The 20,370-nt window shown below is 47.2% G+C and overlaps 1 protein-coding gene across 7 annotated transcripts in view; it reads left to right on the forward strand.

Moving 5' to 3' along the window:
- LOC121286986 (hippocalcin-like protein 1) overlaps positions 1–19,101 on the forward strand; it is a 33,510-nt gene extending 14,409 nt beyond the window's left edge. For 4 of the 7 annotated variants that reach the window (XM_041204381.1, XM_041204384.1, XM_041204378.1 and 1 more), the window contains 3 exons: positions 10,908–11,306; positions 12,678–12,783; positions 17,463–19,101. In XM_041204381.1, the coding sequence (XP_041060315.1) occupies positions 10,929–11,306; positions 12,678–12,783; positions 17,463–17,560 (582 nt within the window). In that variant the 5' untranslated portion in view covers positions 10,908–10,928 and the 3' untranslated portion in view covers positions 17,561–19,101. Of the gene's footprint in view, positions 1–4,383; positions 4,551–10,568; positions 10,590–10,907; positions 11,307–12,677; positions 12,784–17,462 lie in introns of those variants that run through there. The other 3 variants (XM_041204380.1, XM_041204383.1, XM_041204382.1) reach the window with 2 other exon arrangements.
- Positions 19,102–20,370: the final 1,269 nt, after the last annotated feature.

The following is a 20,370-nucleotide window of genomic DNA, read 5'->3' on the forward strand; positions in this document are numbered from 1 at the left end:
TCCATCACTTTGCTGATGGGGTGGTAATTCATCAGAGTCAATTCTGTTCTCTTGTTTGCGATAGTGTTATTTGTGGTCGTGTTGCAGGCAGCATATTAACAGAGGTGAGGCGCACTGTAATGAGAGATTTCCTCACTGGGGTCACAGGAATTTTGAGCACAGCTATCACTTCCCTCAAGAAACAGGAACTATTGAGTGCTGTTTGCGGATCTGTTTTGCTGTGCTTGACACCTTGTGTACAGACTAGTGCTGTGTTTCCTACATTACAACAGGGAATACAATTCAAAAATACTTCATTGTCTGTAAAGGGACATCTTGGAGATACTCTGAGATTTTGAAAGGTGCTATATAAACGCAGGAGCTTATTTTCTTTTTAATTAGCCATATGCTAAAGATTCCTCTTTAATATGTTTGCCGGAATAAATAATCGTCCAGCCTCCGCCCCAATATATTTCTAATTAAGTCATTTGAACTTTATTGTGCTCATAATAGTGCGGTTGGTAATTTAACCATCTGTTGTGTTCCTGAGTTTTATCTGAGGTCAAACTAAGAGGGCAGATTGGGCCTCGGTTTACCATCTCATCTGAAAGGTGGCATCTCTGAGAGTGCAGAACCCCCTCAATGCTCGCCCTCTAAGCACTCACTCACCACTGCCACTCTGACAATATAGCACTCCCTCAGTACTGATCCTCTGACACTGCCACATTCCCTCAGTGCTGACACCCGACAATGAACTACTTCCTCAGTACTGACTCTCTGACACTGCCGCACTCCCTCAGCGCTGACCCTCTGACACTGCTGCACTCCCTCAGTACTGACCTTCTGGCACTGCCGCATTCCCTCAGCACCAACCCTCTGACAGTGCTGCACTCCCTCAGTACTGACCCTCTGACACTGCCGGATTCCCTCAGTGCTGACCCTCTGACACTGCTGTACTTCCTCAGTACTGCCCCCCGACAATGAAATACTCCCTCAGGACTGACCCTCTGACAATGTAGCACTCCCTCCGTATTGACCCTCCAACAGTGCAGTAGTCCCTCAGTACTGACCCTCTGACAGCGCAGTGCTCCCTCAGTACTGACCCTCTGACACTGCTGCACTCCCTCAGTACTGACCCTCTGACAGTATAGTACTCCCTCAGTACTAACCCTCTGACAGTACAGTACTCCCTCAGTACTGACACTGCCACACTCCCTCAGTACTGCCCCCCGACAATGAAATACTCCCTCAGCGCTGACCCTCCGACAGTGCTGCACTCCCTCAGTATTGACCCTCCGACAGTGCAGTTGTCCCTCAGTACTGACCCTTTGACACTGCCACACTCCCTCAGTACTGACCCTCTGACACTGCCGCACTCCCTCAGTACTGACCCTCTGACACTGCCACACTCCCTTAGTACTGACCCTCTGACACTGCCACACTCCCTCGGTACTGCCTCCCCGACAATGAAATACTCCCTCAGCACTGACCGTCCGACAGTGTAGCACTCCTTCAGTACTAACATCTACCACTGCCACATTTCCTCAGTACTGCCCCCTCGGCAATGAAATACTCCCTCCGTATTGACCCTCTACAGTACAGTGTTCCCTCAGTACTGACCCTCTACAGTACAGTGTTCCCTCAGTACTGACCCTCTACAGTACAGTGTTCCCTCAGTACTGACCCTCTACAGTACAGTGTTCCCTCAGTACTGACCCTCTGACAGTGCAGTTCTCCCTCAGTGCTGATCCTTTGACAGTGCAATACTCCCTCAGCACTGACTCTGACAGTGCAGCACTCCCCCCAGTACTGACCCTTCAACAGTGCGGCACTCTCACAGTACTGTCCCCTCCAACCCCCTCCTCCACCCCCCCCCACCCCCCCCCACCGAATAATGAAATACTCCCTCAGTACTGCTCCCCCGCAACAATGAAGCTCTCGCTCAGTACTGCTCCCCACAGACAATAAAGTACTCACTCAGTACTACCCCCCCCGACAAGGAAGTACTCACTCAGTACTGTCCTCACTGACAATGACGTACTCACTCAGTACTGCTCACCACCGACAATAAAGTACTCACTCAGTACTGTCCCCCCGACAATGCAGTACTCGCTCAGTACTGCTCGCCACTGACAATGAAGTACTCACTCAGTACTGCTCCCCACCGGCAATGAAGTACTCCCTCCACAGTTGTACTGAGAGAGTCAACCTGGATTTTCTGCATTGAAACTCTGGACTGAAGTTGAACCCACAAGTATCTACCTCAAAGGCAAGAGTGCTACCCACAGAGCCAAGCCCAGAGTTTGTGTTCCTGAACACAAGTATTAACAGATCATGTTTCTGTTAGACATTGATTCTTGTCTCGCTGGAAATAATCCACTCAGCAAAACCTTAAACAAGAATGTGAAGATGAGAGGATGAAAGAGATAATTTAAACCAGATAAACATGTCTTGCTAATTTTATAATATGTAACCTTTTCAATTTCATACTAACCTGTACCTTTCTCACTAGGTTTCGAATTGTCTTGGTTTCATAATCTGAGACCTGAGTGACATTTTACACAGATAACAGGAAGTTTAAAACAATTGCAATTTAAAACAAGGTTATGATATTAATCTGAGGAAGGGGAACTGTATTCTCTGGTTACATCCCAGGAAGTGGACACTTGCTGCATTTCCTGTTTAGAGATATTTATGCGTATCTATATTTGGTTTGAATGCGCCACCCTCACTCCCTTCCTTCCACCATTGGTGGCCGTGCCTTCAGCTTTCCTGAGCCATCGGTTCTGGAACTCCCTCTCTAAATCTCTCTGACCCTCACATCTCTCATCTCCCTGAAGACTCTCCCATTTGAGCACTTGTCCTCATTCTTTGGCTTGGTATCAATTTTTATTTGATTATGCTTCCTGTGAAGTGCTTTGGGACATTTCACCGTGTTAGAGGCACTATATAAATGCAAGCTGCAACAGTGGAATTAGTATTTATTGGGTAGCCAATGGCAAGGGAGTGGTGGAGGGGTAGTTGGAGGCAGGAGGTCACCTGATGAAACCTCCAGGAAAATGTCCCACCTGAGTTGGCAACTCTAGAGCAGATCGACTGTGGCTAATCTATATTTAGGTAGCTGCTGATAACAGCAGACTTAGCTCAGAAAGTAAGTCAAACATGAACGTAACGGAGAAGCAACAGCAGCCAGCTGCTGTGTGAGAGAGAATAGGTGATTATATGTCTCATATTAGCTCATCAAACTGTGTAACTATGAACAACTAGATGTAGCTATTATTTGCTGAAATTTCAACATGTTTCTATCCTCCTCAAGTCCATTGATTTTAAACTGAGTTTTGCTGATAAATAAAGCTGCCCTCCCTGGTTATATTTTAATATAAATGCCTGTTATTTTCACAATTTTTATGATGTCCCAGACTCTTGACTCTGGTTACTGGTAGACATGTGTAAAAGGCAAGTATTCACTTTTTTCCTCTAGTACTGCAACCCCACCACCGCCCCCCCAGTCCCATTGACTTACAGAACAAGCTCACGTACAAGCCCCTATCTCAAATATTACTTACACAAGAGTGTGGGAGAGAATTATCAGCCCCACTCCCCCTCCTGCCTGGTTAACAGTGAGTGCGCGGGCTGTTACAATGCAACAGAATCATTTACCCAGTGCCTCTCAGTCCTCACCTGGCCAGCTCGAAATTTAAATTGTAGGCAGGAGGGACACTTGCCTGCAAACCTCAGGAAGCCCCAAAGCACCTTACAGCCAATGCAGTGCCTTTGTCACAACAGCCAGTTTCCACACAGCAAGATCCCACAAACAGCAATGTGATAATGACAAGATAACCTGGTTTTAGTGCCACGAATTGAGGGATAAATATTGGCAGGACAGTGGGAACTCCCCTGCTCTTCTGATGGTATCTTTCAGATCCCTGTGAGAGGGGTCACAGCACCCTTGTTTAACATCGGATCTGAAAGGTGGAGCCTCTGACAGTGCAGCATTCCCTCAGTATTGGGAGTGCCAGCCTGGCTAATGCGCTTGGGCCTCTGGAGTGAGACTAATACCCAGATACTTCCTGATTCAGAAGTGAGAGTGGCACTGTCTAAATCATGGTGACAGCCAGGTAAGTGACTAGCCATAGAAGCTCTCACAGTAAAGGGTGCAGGGTGGGGAGCAAGTAGCTATGATCCATTGTAGGGTGCATTTGAGTTCTGTGGATGCATGCAATGTGCCTGTGACCAAGCTTATGAAACTTCACCTTGTGGGTTTCTGGATGTTTTAGATTCCCCCATGCAGCTGTACCTAGCTTCCTGTCTACAAATTACAGAGCTCCACAAATAGGTAGCTCGGATGTGGTCACAGAAACACGGCACTGATGCCTCACACTCACTTCTGTGTGCTCTGCACAGAAGCAGAAACAGAAAAATACATCAGCCTGTGGGGAAGGTGAACAGTTCCGGGAATCACTGAAGCAGCTGCTCATAACCTGCAAAGTCAACAGTAACATCTTCAACGAATATAACTCAGGCAGAGAGAGAGTGGGAACGTGAAGGTGGAAAACTGAACCAGGCAAGAGGTAATGTGAATGTAAAAGCAAAATACTGCAGATGCTGGAAATCTGAAACAAAAACAAAAATAGCTGGAAAAACTCAGCAGGTCTGACTGCCTCTGCGGAGAGGAACACAGTTAACGTTTCGAGTCGAAACGTTAACTGTCTTCCTCTCCGCAGATGCTGTCAGACCTGCTGAGTTTTTCCAGCTATTTTTGATCATGTTAATGTGTTTACCTTACGGACACTCAATCTGCAGACTGCTTCCAGTGGCAGGAGGGTCGGTCACTAGAGGACACAGAGAGAAAATAATTGGCAAAAGAATCAGATGGGAGATGAGGAGAACTTTGTTTTTAACGCAGTGATTTAAGGTGATCTGCCCTGCGCTGCATGAAAGGGCAGTGGAAGCAGACTCGACAGGAACTTTCAAAATAATTGAAGGGTAAATATTTTCAGGGCTATGGGAAAGAACAGGGGAAGTGGGACCAATTGAATTGCTCTTTCAAAGAGAAGTGCACAAGCACAATGGGTGCCAATCAGGTTTCAATCGATGCTGAACTGAGAGATACTTATTCACTCCTGGTGGGGCATTTCTCACTGGAACCGTGTGATCCCATAATTGACTGAGTCGCCTCTGTCTGATGCCTGTTAATTCAACAGTTCTGACTCCGTAGGTATTGGTAAATATATAGCCCACTAAAGATTCCAGGTTCTGTTCTCCACACTGCATTAACTGCAAGTTGATATGGGCAGGGATCAAGTAGGGTGGGAAGCAGGAAGCAATGATGGCCACCATCCGATATGGTTTGAATTTATGGTGGTGTTGGAATCGTTTTTTCTATGTGAATCTCTAGAATCCAGACTGGCACCTCCCCCAGTTTAATTGTAGTCTTCAGTGTGTCCTTTTTATTTCTCCACAGAATGTGGGCAACACAAATTCACCTTTATTGCCCATCCTTAGTTACTCCTGATATAACTGAGTGACTTCCCGACCAATTCAGGTGTCAGTTAAAACTCAACCATGTTGGAGTCACATTTAAGCGCAGACTGGGTAAAGACTGCAGCTTTCCCTTCCCCGAGGGGCATTATCAGTCTGTTAGTGTTTTGTTAAACGTCACCTTTATTGCAATCAGATTTTCACTTCACACTGTATAAACTAAATTCAGATTCTCAAACTGCCACAGTGGAGTTTGAAATGATCTTTTTGTGGATGACAAGCCCCAGAACATGACCACTGCGCCATCCTACTTATTAGCTAGAGAGCAGATTTTACTAGTCTCACTTTCAGAACTTGTCACGATGGGATTAGTAATGGTGAAGCAAAGGTATATTGGCTTTGGAGGAGAAGGCAGTGGCAGAATCAACAGAATTATACCAGGGATTAAAGAGTGAAATTATAAACTCGGTTTGTAAACTTGGATTGTATTTCCTTGAGTTTAAAAGGCCAAGAGGTGATCTGATCAAGGTGTTTTATACAATAAATGTATCTGAACGGGCAGATAGAAACAATTTCCTCTGGCAAGGAGATCCAAGGAAATATTAAAATTGGAGATAGATCATTCAGGATTGAACTCAGGACGCACATTTTCACATGAAGGATAGTGAGAACTTTTCCACTTCCAAAAGGTTCTGGATGCTGGGGGGTTAATTGGAAATTTCAAGAAAACTTGTTAATTTTTGTTGGTGGAGGGTATGAAGGGATATGGAGCTAAAGCAGGTTATTGGCTGCAGCTCAGCCATAATCCAATTGAATGGGAGAGCAGGCTCCACGGGCATAATGGCCAATTTCTCATCATACGTTCCATAACCCCTGAGTTGCGAGTGACATGGGAGCAGCCCCAGAGTGGGAGTGATTGGGGATCAATCCCAGAGTGGGAGTGATTGGGGATCAATCCCAGAGTGGGAGTGATTGGGGATCAATCCCAGAGTGCGAGTGATTGGGGATCAATCCCAGAGTGCGAGTGATTGGGGAATAATCCCAGAGTGTGAGTGATTGGGGAATAATCCCAGAGTGTGAGTGATTGGGGAATAATCCCAGAGTGGAAGTGATTGGGGAATAATCCCAGAGTGGAAGTGATTGGGGAATAATCCCAGAGTGCGAGTGATTGGGGAATAATCCCAGAGTGGGAGTGATTGGGTAGCAGTCCCATAGTGGGAATGATTGGGGATCAATCCCAGAGTGCGAGTGATTGGGGATCAATCCCAGAGTACGAGTGATTGGGGATCAATCCCAGAGTACAAGTGATTGGGGATCAATCCCAGAGCGCGAGTGATTGGGGATCAATCCCAGAGTGCGAGTGACTGGGGAGGAATCCCAGAGTGAGAGTGACTGGGGATCAATCCCAGAGTGGGAGTGACTGGGGAATAATCCCAGAGTGGGAGTGACTGGGGAGCAGTCCCAGAGCGAGAGTGACTGGAGAGGAATCCCAGAGCGAGAGTGATTGGGGATCAATCCCAGAGCGGGAGTGACTGGGGATCAATCCCAGAGCGGGAGTGATTGGGGATCAATCCCAGAGTGAGAGTGACTGGGGATCAAGCCCAGAGCGGGAGTGACTGGGGATCAATCCCAGAGTGGGAGTGACTGGGGATCAATCCCAGAGTGGGAGTGACTGGGGATCAATCCCAGAGCGAGAGTGACTGGGGAATAATCCCAGAGCGGGAGTGACTGGGGATCAATCCCAGAGTGGGAGTGACTGGGGATCAATCCCAGAGCGGGAGTGACTGGGGATCAATCCCAGAGCGAGAGTGACTGGGGAATAATCCCAGAGTGGGAGTGACTGGGGATCAATCCCAGAGTGGGAGTGACTGGGGATCAATCCCAGAGTGGGAGTGACTGGGGATCAATCCCAGAGCGAGAGTGATTGGGGGGGAATCCCAGAGTGCGAGTGATTGGGGAATAATCCCAGAGCGGGAGTGACTGGGGATCAATCCCAGAGTGGGAGTGACTGGGGATCAATCCCAGAGTGGGAGTGACTGGGGATCAATCCCAGAGTGGGAGTGACTGGGGATCAATCCCAGAGCGGGAGTGACTGGGGATCAATCCCAGAGCGGGAGTGACTGGGGATCAATCCCAGAGCGGGAGTGGCTGGGGAACAATATCAGAGTGGGAGTGATTGGGGATCAATCCCAGAGTGGGAGTGACTGGGGAATAATCCCAGAGTGGGAGTGACTGGGGATCAATCCCAGAGTGGGAGTGACTGGGGATCAATCCCAGAGCGAGAGTGACTGAGGAATAATCCCAGAGTGGGAGTGACTGGGGATCAATCCCAGAGTGGGAGTGACTGGGGATCAATCCCAGAGCGGGAGTGATTGGGGATCAATCCCAGAGCGGGAGTGATTGGGGAGGAATCCCAGAGTGGGAGTGATTGGGGAGGAATCCCAGAATGTGAGTGATTGGGGAGGAATCCCAGAGCGCGAGTGATTGGGGAGGAATCCCAGAGCGGGAGTGATTGGGGAGGAATCCCAGAGTGGGAGTGATTGGGGAGGAATCCCAGAGCGAGAGTCACTGGGGATCAATCCCAGAGCGGGAGTGACTGGGGAATAATCCCAGAGTGGGAGTGACTGGGGATCAATCCCAGAGTGGGAGTGACTGGGGATCAATCCCAGAGTGGGAGTGACTGGGGATCAATCCCAGAGCGGGAGTGACTGGGGATCAATCCCAGAGTGGGAGTGACTGGGGATCAATCCCAGAGTGGGAGTGACTGGGGATCAATCCCAGAGCGGGAGTGATTGGGGATCAATCCCAGAGCGGGAGTGATTGGGGATCAATCCCAGAGCGGGAGTGATTGGGGATCAATCCCAGAGCGAGAGTGATTGGGGATCAATCCCAGAGCGAGAGTGATTGGGGAGGAATCCCAGAGTGGGAGTGATTGGGGATCAATCCCAGAGTGCGAGTGATTGGGGAATAATCCCAGAGTGGGAGTGACTGGGGATCAATCCCAGAGTGCGAGTGATTGGGGAATAATCCCAGAGTGGGAGTGATTGGGGAATAATCCCAGAGTGGGAGTGACTGGGGAACAATATCAGAGTGGGAGTGATTGGGGATCAATCCCAGAGCGGGAGTGACTGGGGATCAATCCCAGAGCGGGAGTGACTGGGGATCAATCCCAGAGCGGGAGTGACTGGGGATCAATCCCAGAGCGGGAGTGACTGGGGAATAATCCCAGAGCGGGAATGACTGGGGATCAATCCCAGAGTGGGAGTGATTGGGGATCAATCCCTGAGCGGGAGTGACTGGGGATCAATCCCAGAGCGGGAGTGACTGGGGAATAATCCCAGAGTGGGAGTGACTGGGGATCAATCCCAGAGCGGGAGTGACTGGGGATCAATCCCAGAGTGGGAGTGACTGGGGAATAATCCCAGAGTGGGAGTGATTGGGGAATAATCCCAGAGCGGGAGTGATTGGGGAATAATCCCAGAGCGGGAGTGATTGGGGAATAATCCCAGAGTGGGAGTGATTGGGGAATAATCCCAGAGCGGGAGTGATTGGGGAATAATCCCAGAGTGGGAGTGACTGGGGATCAATCCCAGAGCGGGAGTGACTGGGGATCAATCCCAGAGCGGGAGTGACTGGGGATCAATCCCAGAGCGAGAGTGACTGGGGATCAATCCCAGAGCGAGAGTGACTGGGGAATAATCCCAGAGTGGGAGTGACTGGGGAATAATCCCAGAGTGGGAGTGACTGGGGAATAATCCCAGAGTGGGAGTGACTGGGGATCAATCCCAGAGCGGGAGTGACTGGGGATCAATCCCAGAGCGGGAGTGACTGGGGATCAATCCCAGAGTGGGAGTGACTGGGGATCAATCCCAGAGTGTGAGTGACTGGGGAATAATCCCAGAGCGGGAGTGATTGGGGAATAATCCCAGAGTGGGAGTGACTGGGGATCAATCCCAGAGCGGGAGTGACTGGGGATCAATCCCAGAGCGGGAGTGACTGGGGATCAATCCCAGAGCGAGAGTGACTGGGGATCAATCCCAGAGCAGGAGTGACTGGGGAATAATCCCAGAGTGGGAGTGACTGGGGAATAATCCCAGAGTGGGAGTGACTGGGGATCAATCCCAGAGCGGGAGTGATTGGGGAATAATCCCAGAGTGTGAGTGATTGGGGAATAATCCCAGAGTGGGAGTGATTGGGGAATAATCCCAGAGTGGGAGTGACTGGGGATCAATCCCAGAGTGGGAGTGATTGGGGAATAATCCCAGAGTGTGAGTGATTGGGGAATAATCCCAGAGTGTGAGTGATTGGGGAATAATCCCAGAGTGGGAGTGACTGGGGAATAATCCCAGAGTGGGAGTGACTGGGGAATAATCCCAGAGTGGGAGTGACTGGGGAATAATCCCAGAGTGGGAGTGACTGGGGATCAATCCCAGAGCGGGAGTGACTGGGGATCAATCCCAGAGCGGGAGTGACTGGGGATCAATCCCAGAGTGGGAGTGACTGGGGATCAATCCCAGAGTGGGAGTGACTGGGGATCAATCCCAGAGTGGGAGTGACTGGGGATCAATCCCAGAGTGGGAGTGACTGGGGATCAATCCCAGAGTGGGAGTGATTGGGGAATAATCCCAGAGTGTGAGTGATTGGGGAATAATCCCAGAGCGGGAGTGACTGGGGATCAATCCCAGAGCGGGAGTGACTGGGGAGCAGTCCCAACTTGTCAAACAGTTCCAGTCAGCAGGAAGTTGGCACGGAAATGGGTGGCAGATTAATCCAAGTAACAGAGATATATTTTCACCTTCATCGATTGGCCAGTAAGCTGGTGATGCCCATCACTTTCCCACTTTATAACTGCCTCGGTTCTCTTTGTGTTCATCTCTTTCCCACCATCACGCACCTCACTCACCAAGCCCATCCCACTGCTTGGCACATTGTTGGTTTTTAAATTGTCACACCAACTGAAATGATGAGAGGAGTCATGGAACCTGTTCTGTTATTGATGTCACTTCCTAACAATCGGGTCTCTGTAAAAGAGGGAGTGAAGGGTTACTGAACTCTCCCATCTTCTTCATCAGTTTTCCCCTCTCCCTGAGACAGGAACTTCCTGGGGAATATCGGGCACTAGAAAGAGGGTGAGGATAAGATTTTTTTTTAACAATGAATTAATACTTCCTGTTTTAAAGAAGTATTTCAATGTGGTTTCTCTTGCTCATGATGATTTATCTTCAATCAACCATGCTAAAACCTGCTATATTGTTATGGCAGTTTGTGGGATTTTGCTGTGCACAAGTTGATCACAACAGCGATTGCGTTTCACTGGGGTGATCTGACGTCATGAAAGGAGCAAGTGCTTTCTTTCTAGAATGTGAGTAAGCCCACTCCAGCAGTAATTCACCCTGTGAAGCAGCATTAACAAGGCATTGTTGCTCCTGTCTCCCTTGCCAATGCAGGTGCGTTGTTGGGTACTGAGGATGGGGAAGCAGAACAGCAAGCTGCGTCCCGAAGTGCTGCAGGATTTACGGGAAAACACAGAGTTCACAGAGAATGAGATCCAGGAATGGTATAAGGGATTTGTGAAGGACTGCCCCAGCGGGTACCTGACAATGGACGAGTTCAAAAAGCTCTATGGCAACTTCTTTCCCTATGGTGACGCCTCCAAGTTCGCAGAGCACGTCTTTCGCACCTTCGACACCAACGGAGACGGCACGATAGACTTCCGCGAGTTCATCATCGCGCTGAGTGTGACCTCCAGAGGGGGCTTGGAGCAGAAGCTGAAGTGGGCGTTTAATATGTATGATGTTGATGGAAATGGTTATATCAGCAAATCTGAGATGCTGGAGATTGTCCAGGTATGAGATTTCCTGTTAAAAGGGAGGGAATTTTTTTTTAAATCTAGATCTTCCCCTCCCTTTGCTGGTACCTTTGTATATTTTTTCTGTCTTGCCTCTCTTTTAGAATTGCTCAGACAAAAATTCCTCCCTTTTTCCTAAAACAGTACCAAGGAGGAACAGGGAAGGGGGTGAGATCACTGCCTGGATTCGTTATATTGATGTAGAACAGATCAGCAACTAGAGGGCAGAGATTTAGGATAAATGGCAAAAAGAAATGCCAGAGGGGAGACGCGGATATTTTATGTTTTTGGCAGAGACTTGTGATCTGCCTGAATGGGCAGATTCAATAGTAACTTTTAAAAGGGAATTGGATAAATACTTAAAGGGTTTAAATTTGCTGGACTATGCAGGAAGAACAGGGAGAAGTGTTAATTGGATAGCTCCTTCAAAGCACCAGCACAAGCACAATGGGTCAAATGGCCTTTCTGTGCTATAATGTGATATGATGATCTTTAACAATTCAATGACCTCAATCACTAATTGTTTCACATCATGAGAGTCAGAAGTGGACTTTGTTTTCTCTTCACTCCATTATCTGATATATCTTTGCAGGGTCTCACTAATTAGTTCCTTATGTCTACCAAGAGACACAGTTCTTTCTGATTTAGGATCAACTTACCTTGAGTACAGACACAGTATTTGAAAAGTGAAGTCTATTTCAATAAGTTACTAATGACACCTAGCAGGTGTCAGCTAACTGCAAATACATCTCTCCAAACCCTGTCTTGCCTTCTGTTATCCCGTGTGTCGGCCAGTAGGTGGTGAACTCTCGCACGGCGAGGCACCTCTTCCCCTGGAGCTGGATTAAGAATTCTTGAGGTGCTGTGTTGGGTCTGCTATCAGGCGTGGGTGCCTTAACCAATTGAACGTACACCTCGCTCCAGGTGCAGAATGAGAGAGGCTCGGAGATTATTGGGCCCTGCAATGCCAAAATAGTGGTTGACATTTGATCCAATTTCTGGACTATGCTTTTAAGAGAATGAGGTTATAGAGTCAATTTGGCACAGAAGGTGGCCATTCATCCCATCAAATCCATGCTAGCTCTCTGTAGAACAACTCAATAAGCCCCATTCCCCTACTCTATCCCCATAGCCCTGCAAATTTATTTCACTCAATTGTGCATCCGATTCCTTTTTGAAATCATTTATCATCTCCATTCCCATCACCCTCAGAAGTAGCAAGTTCCAGGGTATAAAAAATAAAACTAAAAGCCCCCTCAGGGGTTTAAGCAGGACCTTGCACATCATGCTGCCTCGCTTGCCTGATGAGAGATTTCAATCTGAGGGGACCTCCAGTACTGACAGACTTGCTTTTGTTCTCCTCGGACAGGCCATCTATAAGATGGTTTCATCGGTGATGAAGTTGTCTGAGGATGAAGCTACCCCAGAGAAAAGAACAGAAAAAATCTTCCGACAGATGGACACCAATGCAGATGGTAAGTGGAAACACAGTCAACAAACTTTTCTTTACCCTTGTGGAGTTGAAATGAAGTCATCATAGAATTATATATAGCACAGAAGAAGGCCAGTCAGTCTATCATGGATGTGCTGGATCTTATGGAAGAGCTTTCCAATTAATCCCACCCCTCTCCTCTCTCCCTATAGCCCTGTAAATTTTTCCTTTTGAAAGTAGCTTTTTTTTATTATTCATTCATGGGATGTGGGCATTGCTGGCTAGGCAGCCCAGAGGGCATTTAAGAGTCAACCACCTTGCTGCTGCAGGTCTGGAGTCACAGGTAAGAACAGCAAATTTCCATCCCTAAAAGGATGTTAGTGAACCAGATAGGTCTTTACAACAATTAGCAATGGTTTTGTTAGACTTTTAATTACATATTTTTTCACTGAATTCAAATTCTACCATTTCCCATGACAGGATTTGAACCTGGGTCCCCAGAGCATTACCCTAGGTCTGTCTGGATTACTAGTCCAGCAACAATACCACTATGCCATTGCCCTCCAGAATTTAATCCGTTCCTTTTCAGGCAACAACATCCATATCATAACTCACTGAGTAAAAAAAAACACATTTCTCTTCACCGTCCCCTTTGATCTTTCTGCCAATTACGTTGAATTTGTATCCTCTAGTTACTGACCCCCCTGCTGGTGGAAATAGATTTTCCTTCTTAATTACTCTATCGATAGTTGGAAATCTTTCACACAGGGAGTAATGAAGTTGTGAAATACGTTATGTGGGAAGGACGTTGGAGTACATATTGAGAAGAATGATAGAATATTGGACTCCAAGGGAGGCCTAGCAGTACCTCAATTTTAAAATTCCCATTCATGTTTTCAAACCCCTCCATGGCCACAACCCTTCCCTATCTTTGTAATCCCTCCAGCTCCACTTGCCTCTGATTTCTTTTTTATTCTTGCATGGGATGTAGGTGTTGCTGGCTAGACCAGCATTTATTGCCCTCCCTAATTGCCCTTGAGAAGGTGGCGGTGAGCTGCCTTCTTGAACCGCTGCAGTCCCTGTGCTGTAGGTACACCCACAGTGCTGTTAGGGAGGGAGTTCCAGGATTTTGACCCAGCGACAGCAAAGGAACGGCCGATATATTTCCAAGTCAGGATGCTGTGTGGTTTGGAGGGACTCTTGCAGGTGATGGTGTTCCATCTATCTGCTGCCCTTGTCTTTCTAGGTGGTAAAGGTCATGGGTTTGGAAGGATCCTTGGTGAGCTGGTGCAGTGCATCTTGTAGATGGTACACACTGCTGCTACTGTGCGTCAGTGGTAGAGGCGATGAATGTTTTTTGTAGATGGGGTGCCAATCAGGCTGGCTGCTTTGTCCTGGATGGTGTTAAGCATCTTGGGGGTTGTTGGAACTTCAGGCAAGTGAAGAGTATTCCCTCACACTCCTGACTTGTGCCTTGGAGATGGTGGACAGGCTTTGGGGAGTCAGGAGGCGAGTTACTTTTAGCAGAATTCCCAACCTCTGAACAGCTTTTGTAGCCACAAAATTTAAATGACTAGTCCAATTCAGTTTCTGGTCAATGGTAGCCCCCAGGATGTTGATAGTGGTTTCAGCGATGGTAATGCCATTGAATGTCCAGGGGTGATGGTTAGATTCTCTCTTGTTGGAGATGGTCATTGCCTGGCACTTGCGTGGCACAAATGTTACTTGCCACTTATTAGCCCAAGCCTGAATGTTTTCTAAGTCGTGCTACCCATGGGCAGGGACTGCTTCAGTATATGAGGAATCGTGAATAGTGCTGAACATTGTGCAATCGTCAGTGAGCATCTTCACTTCTGACCTTATGATGGAAGGAAAGTCATTGTTGAAGCAGCTGAAGATGGTTGCGCCGAGGACACTACCCTGAGGAACTCCTGCATTGATGTCCTGTCACTGAGATTATTGACCTGTAATAACCATAACCATATTTGCTTGTGCTCAGTGTGACTCCAACCAGTGGAGAGTTTTCCCCCTGATTCCCACTGACTCCAGTTTTTCTAGGGTTCCTTGATGCCACACTCGGTCAAATGTAGCTTTGATGTTAACGGCAGTCGCTCTCACCTCACCTCTTGAGTTCAGCTCCTTTGTCCATGTTTGTACCAAGGTTGTAATGAGGTCAGGAGCTGAGCGCCAGTGAGCAAGTTATTTATAAGTCAGCGCCCCTTGATAGCACTGTCGACAACACATTCCATCACTTTGCTGATTATCGAGAGTAGATTCATGGGGCAGTGATTGGCTGGGTTGGATTTGTCCTGCTTTTTGTGTACATACCTGGGCAATTTTCCACATAGCCGGGTAGATGCCAGTGTTGTAGCTGTACTGGAACAGCTGACTAGGGGCATGGCAAGTTCTGGAGCACAAATCTTCAGCACCAATGCTGGAATATTGTCAGGGCCCATAGCCTTTGCACTAACCAGTGCCTTCAGCTGTTTCTTGATATCACGTGGAGTGAATCGAATTGGCTGAAGATTGGCATCCGTGATGCTGGGGACCTCCGGAGGAGTCCGATGGAACATCCACTCAGCACTTCTGGCTGAAGACTGTCACAAATGCTTCAGCCTTATCTTTTGCACTGATGTTCTGGGCTCCCCCATCATTGAGGATGGGAATATTTGTGAAGCCTCCTCCTCCAGTGAGTTGTTTAATTGTCCACCACCATTCACAACTGGATGTTGCTGGACTGCAGAGCTTAGATCTGATGTGTTGATTGTGGGATCACTTAGCTCTGTCTATCACTTGCTGCTTATGCTGTTTGGCACACGACTAGTCCTGTGTTATAGCTTCACCATGTCGACACCTTTTTTTAAGGTATGCCTGGTGCTGCTCCTGGCATGCCCTCCTGCACTCTTCATTGAACCAGGGTTGATCCCCTGGCTTGATGGTAATGGTAGAGTGGGGGATATGCTGGGCCATGAGGTTACAGGTTGTGTTCGAGTACAATTCTGCTGCTGCTGATGGCCCACAGCACCTCATGGATGCCCAGTTTTGAGTTGCTAGATCTGTTTGAAATCTATCCCACGTGAGCAGACGGCTTCATTTCAGCTTCACTGAGCTGACACTGCTCCACGCAGGCCTTCTGTGCCCAAACTTCTCAGCAGCAGACCTCCTAAGAGGTCTACTATATAAGGTGGAGGTGAGGAGAGTTTTTTTTCAGAGAGTCATTAGCCTGTGGAATTTTCTTCCCCAGAGAGCATTGGAGGCCGGGTCAATAAATTTATTCAAGGCAGAGTTAGACAGATTTTTGAGAGACAAACAAGTCAAGGGTTATGGGGGCAAATAGGAAAGTGGAGTTGAGACCACAACCAGATCAGTCATGATCTTATCGAATGATGGAACAGGCTCAAAGAGCTGAATGACCTACTCCTGTTTCTAAGTCTCATGTGCCTACACACCAGCACGGAGCTATTAACCACTCCTGGGTTCTCTGAGCTCCAGCCGCCCTCCAGCACCCCCCCATCACAGGCTTCTCTGCAACCTTCTGCCATCTCTTCAGCTCCAGACTCAGCTCGCTCTCATGCCCACAAACTCCGATCCCATGGTCAGGTTTCCACACCCTCTCCAAGAGGCTGTCAAAGGGAATCCAGCAACCGAGCATGTGTGGCCTATGCCCTGCCACTCTCTATACTTACGCTGGAACTCCCAGGCATGCAGAGAATTGTAGACCTCAGCCTCCAATCAGAAAACACTGAAAAATATCCACAGGCATAGATTCCATCGTACATAACCTGCAAACAACATTGGTTCAATCTCAACTGGAGTGTTGTGCTTAGTTTTGGGCACTGCATTTTAGGAAGGATGTGAAGGCAGTAGAGAGGGTGCAGAAAAGATTCACAAGAATGGACCCAGGGTTGAGGAACTTCAGTTACAGGATTGACTGGAGAAGTTGGCACTATTTCCCTGGAGAAGAGAAGGTTGAGAGGGGATTCAACAGAGGTGTTCAAAATCTTGAGCAGTCTAGACAGATGGGGAGAAATGGTTCCCATTGGTGGAAGGATCGAGAACCAGAGGGCACAGACTTAAGATAATTGGCAAAAGAAGCAATGGCAACATGAGGAGAACCTTTTTCACACAGTGAGTGGTTAGGAGCTGGAATGCATTGCCTGAGAGTGTGGTGGAGGCAGGGTTAATCAAGGTGTTCAGTAGGAACTTGGATTATTATCTGAAAAGGACAAATTTGCAGGACTGTGGGGCGAAGACAGGAGAGTGGCACAAGGTGAACGGCTCCTTTAGAGAGACAGCACAGACATAATGGGCAGACTTATTCCTCTTTGTTTCCAGACTGACGTTAGAAGTCTGCCGAAAGCTACACTTGCTTTGACAATTCTTAGTTGAGTCTCATCGTCAAGATTGACAGCTCGAGAGAGTGTGCTGCTGAGATAAGTGAACTCAGCCACTGTTGACAGGCTGACTGAAACCTTAGGCTCGAGATAAAGCTTTCCCAAAGCAGGCTAGTACATTATCTCATCTTTATTATGCTTCAATAAAGCACTTAGGGCATTTTATTGCATTACAATACTATATGAATATACGTTGTGTTAAGTAAATTTCTGCAGAGAGGGGGAGGTGAGTAGGTGGGGCTAATCTATCAAAAACTTGTTGAAAGAATGATGGCTTTCCCCAGTCCATTAAATTCTCATTCTTAACCAAACACAATTGTTCTTTTAGGCCGACTTTCTCTAGAAGAGTTCATCAACGGAGCAAAAAAGGACCCATCCATTGTCCGCCTCTTGCAATGTGACCCCAGCACCGCGGGGCAGTTCTGAGACGCTGCCCAGGACACAGATTCGGGTTACCCCATGCCATTTCCGTCACTGGCAACCCAAAAGTGGACCGGCAAAAACACAGGTGGAAAGTAAATCTGTGCTCGGGCAAACAGAACACTGGTGTCTGCCAAAACTGAGCATCCTTCCAAGTGTTGAAGAAACTGCATGAAGAAACAGATTTCTGACTTATAGTACAGTAAATGAGTTCTAAATGTGTAAATGTGCCAATATAAGGGGAGCTGAACTGGTCATCCAACAGTTAATGCCATCACATTTTAATTTGTGCCAAGCACTGTTGTGGGTATAGTGTAACTAGACAACAGAACAAAAGAGAGTATGTTTTATTAGATTTGTCTCTCCCATTGTTTGCTTTTTACAGGTGAAATGTGTCTTTTTTTATTTTAACCGCGCTGAGTTACAGCTCATACTTAATGAAACCAGGGAGAATGAGGACCAAACTCTGGTGGATTAATGTTTACATTTGTGCTTCATGGGCATGAAAACGCCGTTAGGTTCATACATGCTTCTCCCCATCTTCGGCCCATTCCATATCCGTGCATCAACTTTCCCTCATCCTACCCCATACCTCCAGGAATCACCCAATAAATGTATCGCCCGTTGCATAGAGCCCTGTGAAACATTTCAGCTCACCCCTCTTTGGGGCGCACAGAACCCCAAACCTGTAAATATCCCCTAAAATGATTCACTCCCACCTTTCCAAATGATGTGTTTTCATTTGTCACCTTTCTGATGGACTGTGAAAAAATAAAAATCTGTGTTTGCTCTGGAGTGCTCCTCTACAGGTGTACTTTCACTGGGGTAAGTAAAAGTTCAAGAGCTCCAGCCTAACCTCCTACACAGTAACATGGGTGACTCTGGAGCTATTGTTCTCCATCACCTCAAAAACACCATCTACTGTAATGTCCCAATCTGTAACAATCTTAAATACTGGCTCAGGTCCACTCAACATCTCTCCTGTGCGTACAAATTCATATCATACAAAGGATATCTTCACAGTTCACTGCTATCAATTTCTCTGCACTTTCTCCAAGTAACATCTATCTCCAGTTTGCCCAAGATATGTTGAATGATGAGTTATCTTCCATGGCCTAATTATTGTGGTTCCTAGTTTTGTAATGAGTGGACATGGCAAAACAGCCCAGGACCCTGTCTGCCTTGACTTTGGCATCTTGAAAATAATGCTACTTACTATCATCTTGCCCACCTCAAAGGGTAAATTCATTGGTATCTGGTTCCCTGATCTTGAACCAAGGGACTGCATGTGTGTTCCTACAGGTATCTCACGCTACCCCACTTCTCAGTAAGCTTTTCCAAATATCTTCCACAGCATCATGCAAAATATCTACATTTTTTTCAACATTATTTCTGTCCTCATGTCTTTATTTTTCTATACTTTGACCTACCAAGTTGCCCTCTTGGAGAAAAGCTGAGATTTTCCCTGGGTCCTAGTCCAATCTACTGGACAAGGGGCAGATCCAACATTCTCACAGTTGATCACAAATAAAGTATCTTTGCCTCTATAACCGTCCCCAGGTCATGCTGTGATGCTTCCATCAGTTTCCTGACTGACCTTTGAGTACTAATATAAACCATATTGGGTTGAATTTCTAGGGGGAGGCAGTGAGGATCTCTCACTCATTCACTGGAAAAGCCTTGGAAACCCCTCCAAAACACTGCTCACTGCCAAAAACGGTTTTCTATTGTCCACGAGTCACTTCACTTGGATCATTTCAGATCATATATCCAAAAATGGACATTTTTTATTTACTAATTAAAAATTCAATTAGCTGCATCAAGATTACTAATTAGCCACATGTGGGTAGTGGCTGATGAATTGGACAGCACTGGCTCAAGTAAATGCTCACTTATTTTTTTTGTACCGTATTCTGTCTGTAGGGTTGTTACTGTGTCTATAACCTTTGATTCCAGTTGCCAAAGTCAGTTCCCCATTTAACCATTGTGCCTTTCTTCTATTATACACTCTGTTCCTTCCCTTCATTTCAGGGTTTTCTCAAAAAAAGAATGCATTGAGTGAAGCCAGGGATAGTATAGGCTTGGCTTTGTTACACTGTAAGAAACAGACATACCAGTGTGGAATTAAAGAAAACAAAGATGTTTCCTCCCTCCCTCCCAAATGTCACAGCACCTTGCTTCACCGAGAGCCAGCATGGGGCTCAATGGGCTGAATGGCCTCCTTCTGAGCCGTAAATGATGCTATGACACTTGGGAAACCCCAAAAGAAACAAAGTGCCGTCTTTGATTGTGGTTATCTTCCCAAAAGCTCAGTCTCATAACGAAGCATTGGTGATGGTCTCGCTGCTTTATAACTCCTGTTGTGTCTGAATGAGCGCTCCGGTGGACGCGGTAATAACTGGTTACTTTTATCTCCAGACCGCTAGAATGTTTAGTTGGACGTCAGAGTCGAATTGCTCCAATGTGCTTCCTCCGTTCAGAGGGCCACCTGGTGTTCAACTCAAAATATGCAGGTGCCATTACACAATACATCCCCAATTGCCAGTGGTAATAGGGTTTGGCAGCCACAAAGTCACAGCCCTGTTGCTCAGGTTGTTGGTTTCGGTCTGCCTTGTGCCACTTCTCTTTGTCACAAGGTCAGTCGCTGAGACTCAAGTTAATTCTGTCCTGCTCTGCAACACAAGAGTTGTCCAGCAGGAAACAGGATTCAGCTCCCTTACTGCAGTACCAGGTAGGTCAAATCGGGATGGACAATAGTAGGGGGAGGGTGTCATCATCTGACCCTCCTGCCTTCAGCCACCCTTACCATCTCCCCC

The sequence above is a fragment of the Carcharodon carcharias genome, chromosome 14 (assembly GCF_017639515.1).
Source record: "Carcharodon carcharias isolate sCarCar2 chromosome 14, sCarCar2.pri, whole genome shotgun sequence".
Lineage (NCBI taxonomy): Eukaryota > Metazoa > Chordata > Chondrichthyes > Lamniformes > Lamnidae > Carcharodon > Carcharodon carcharias.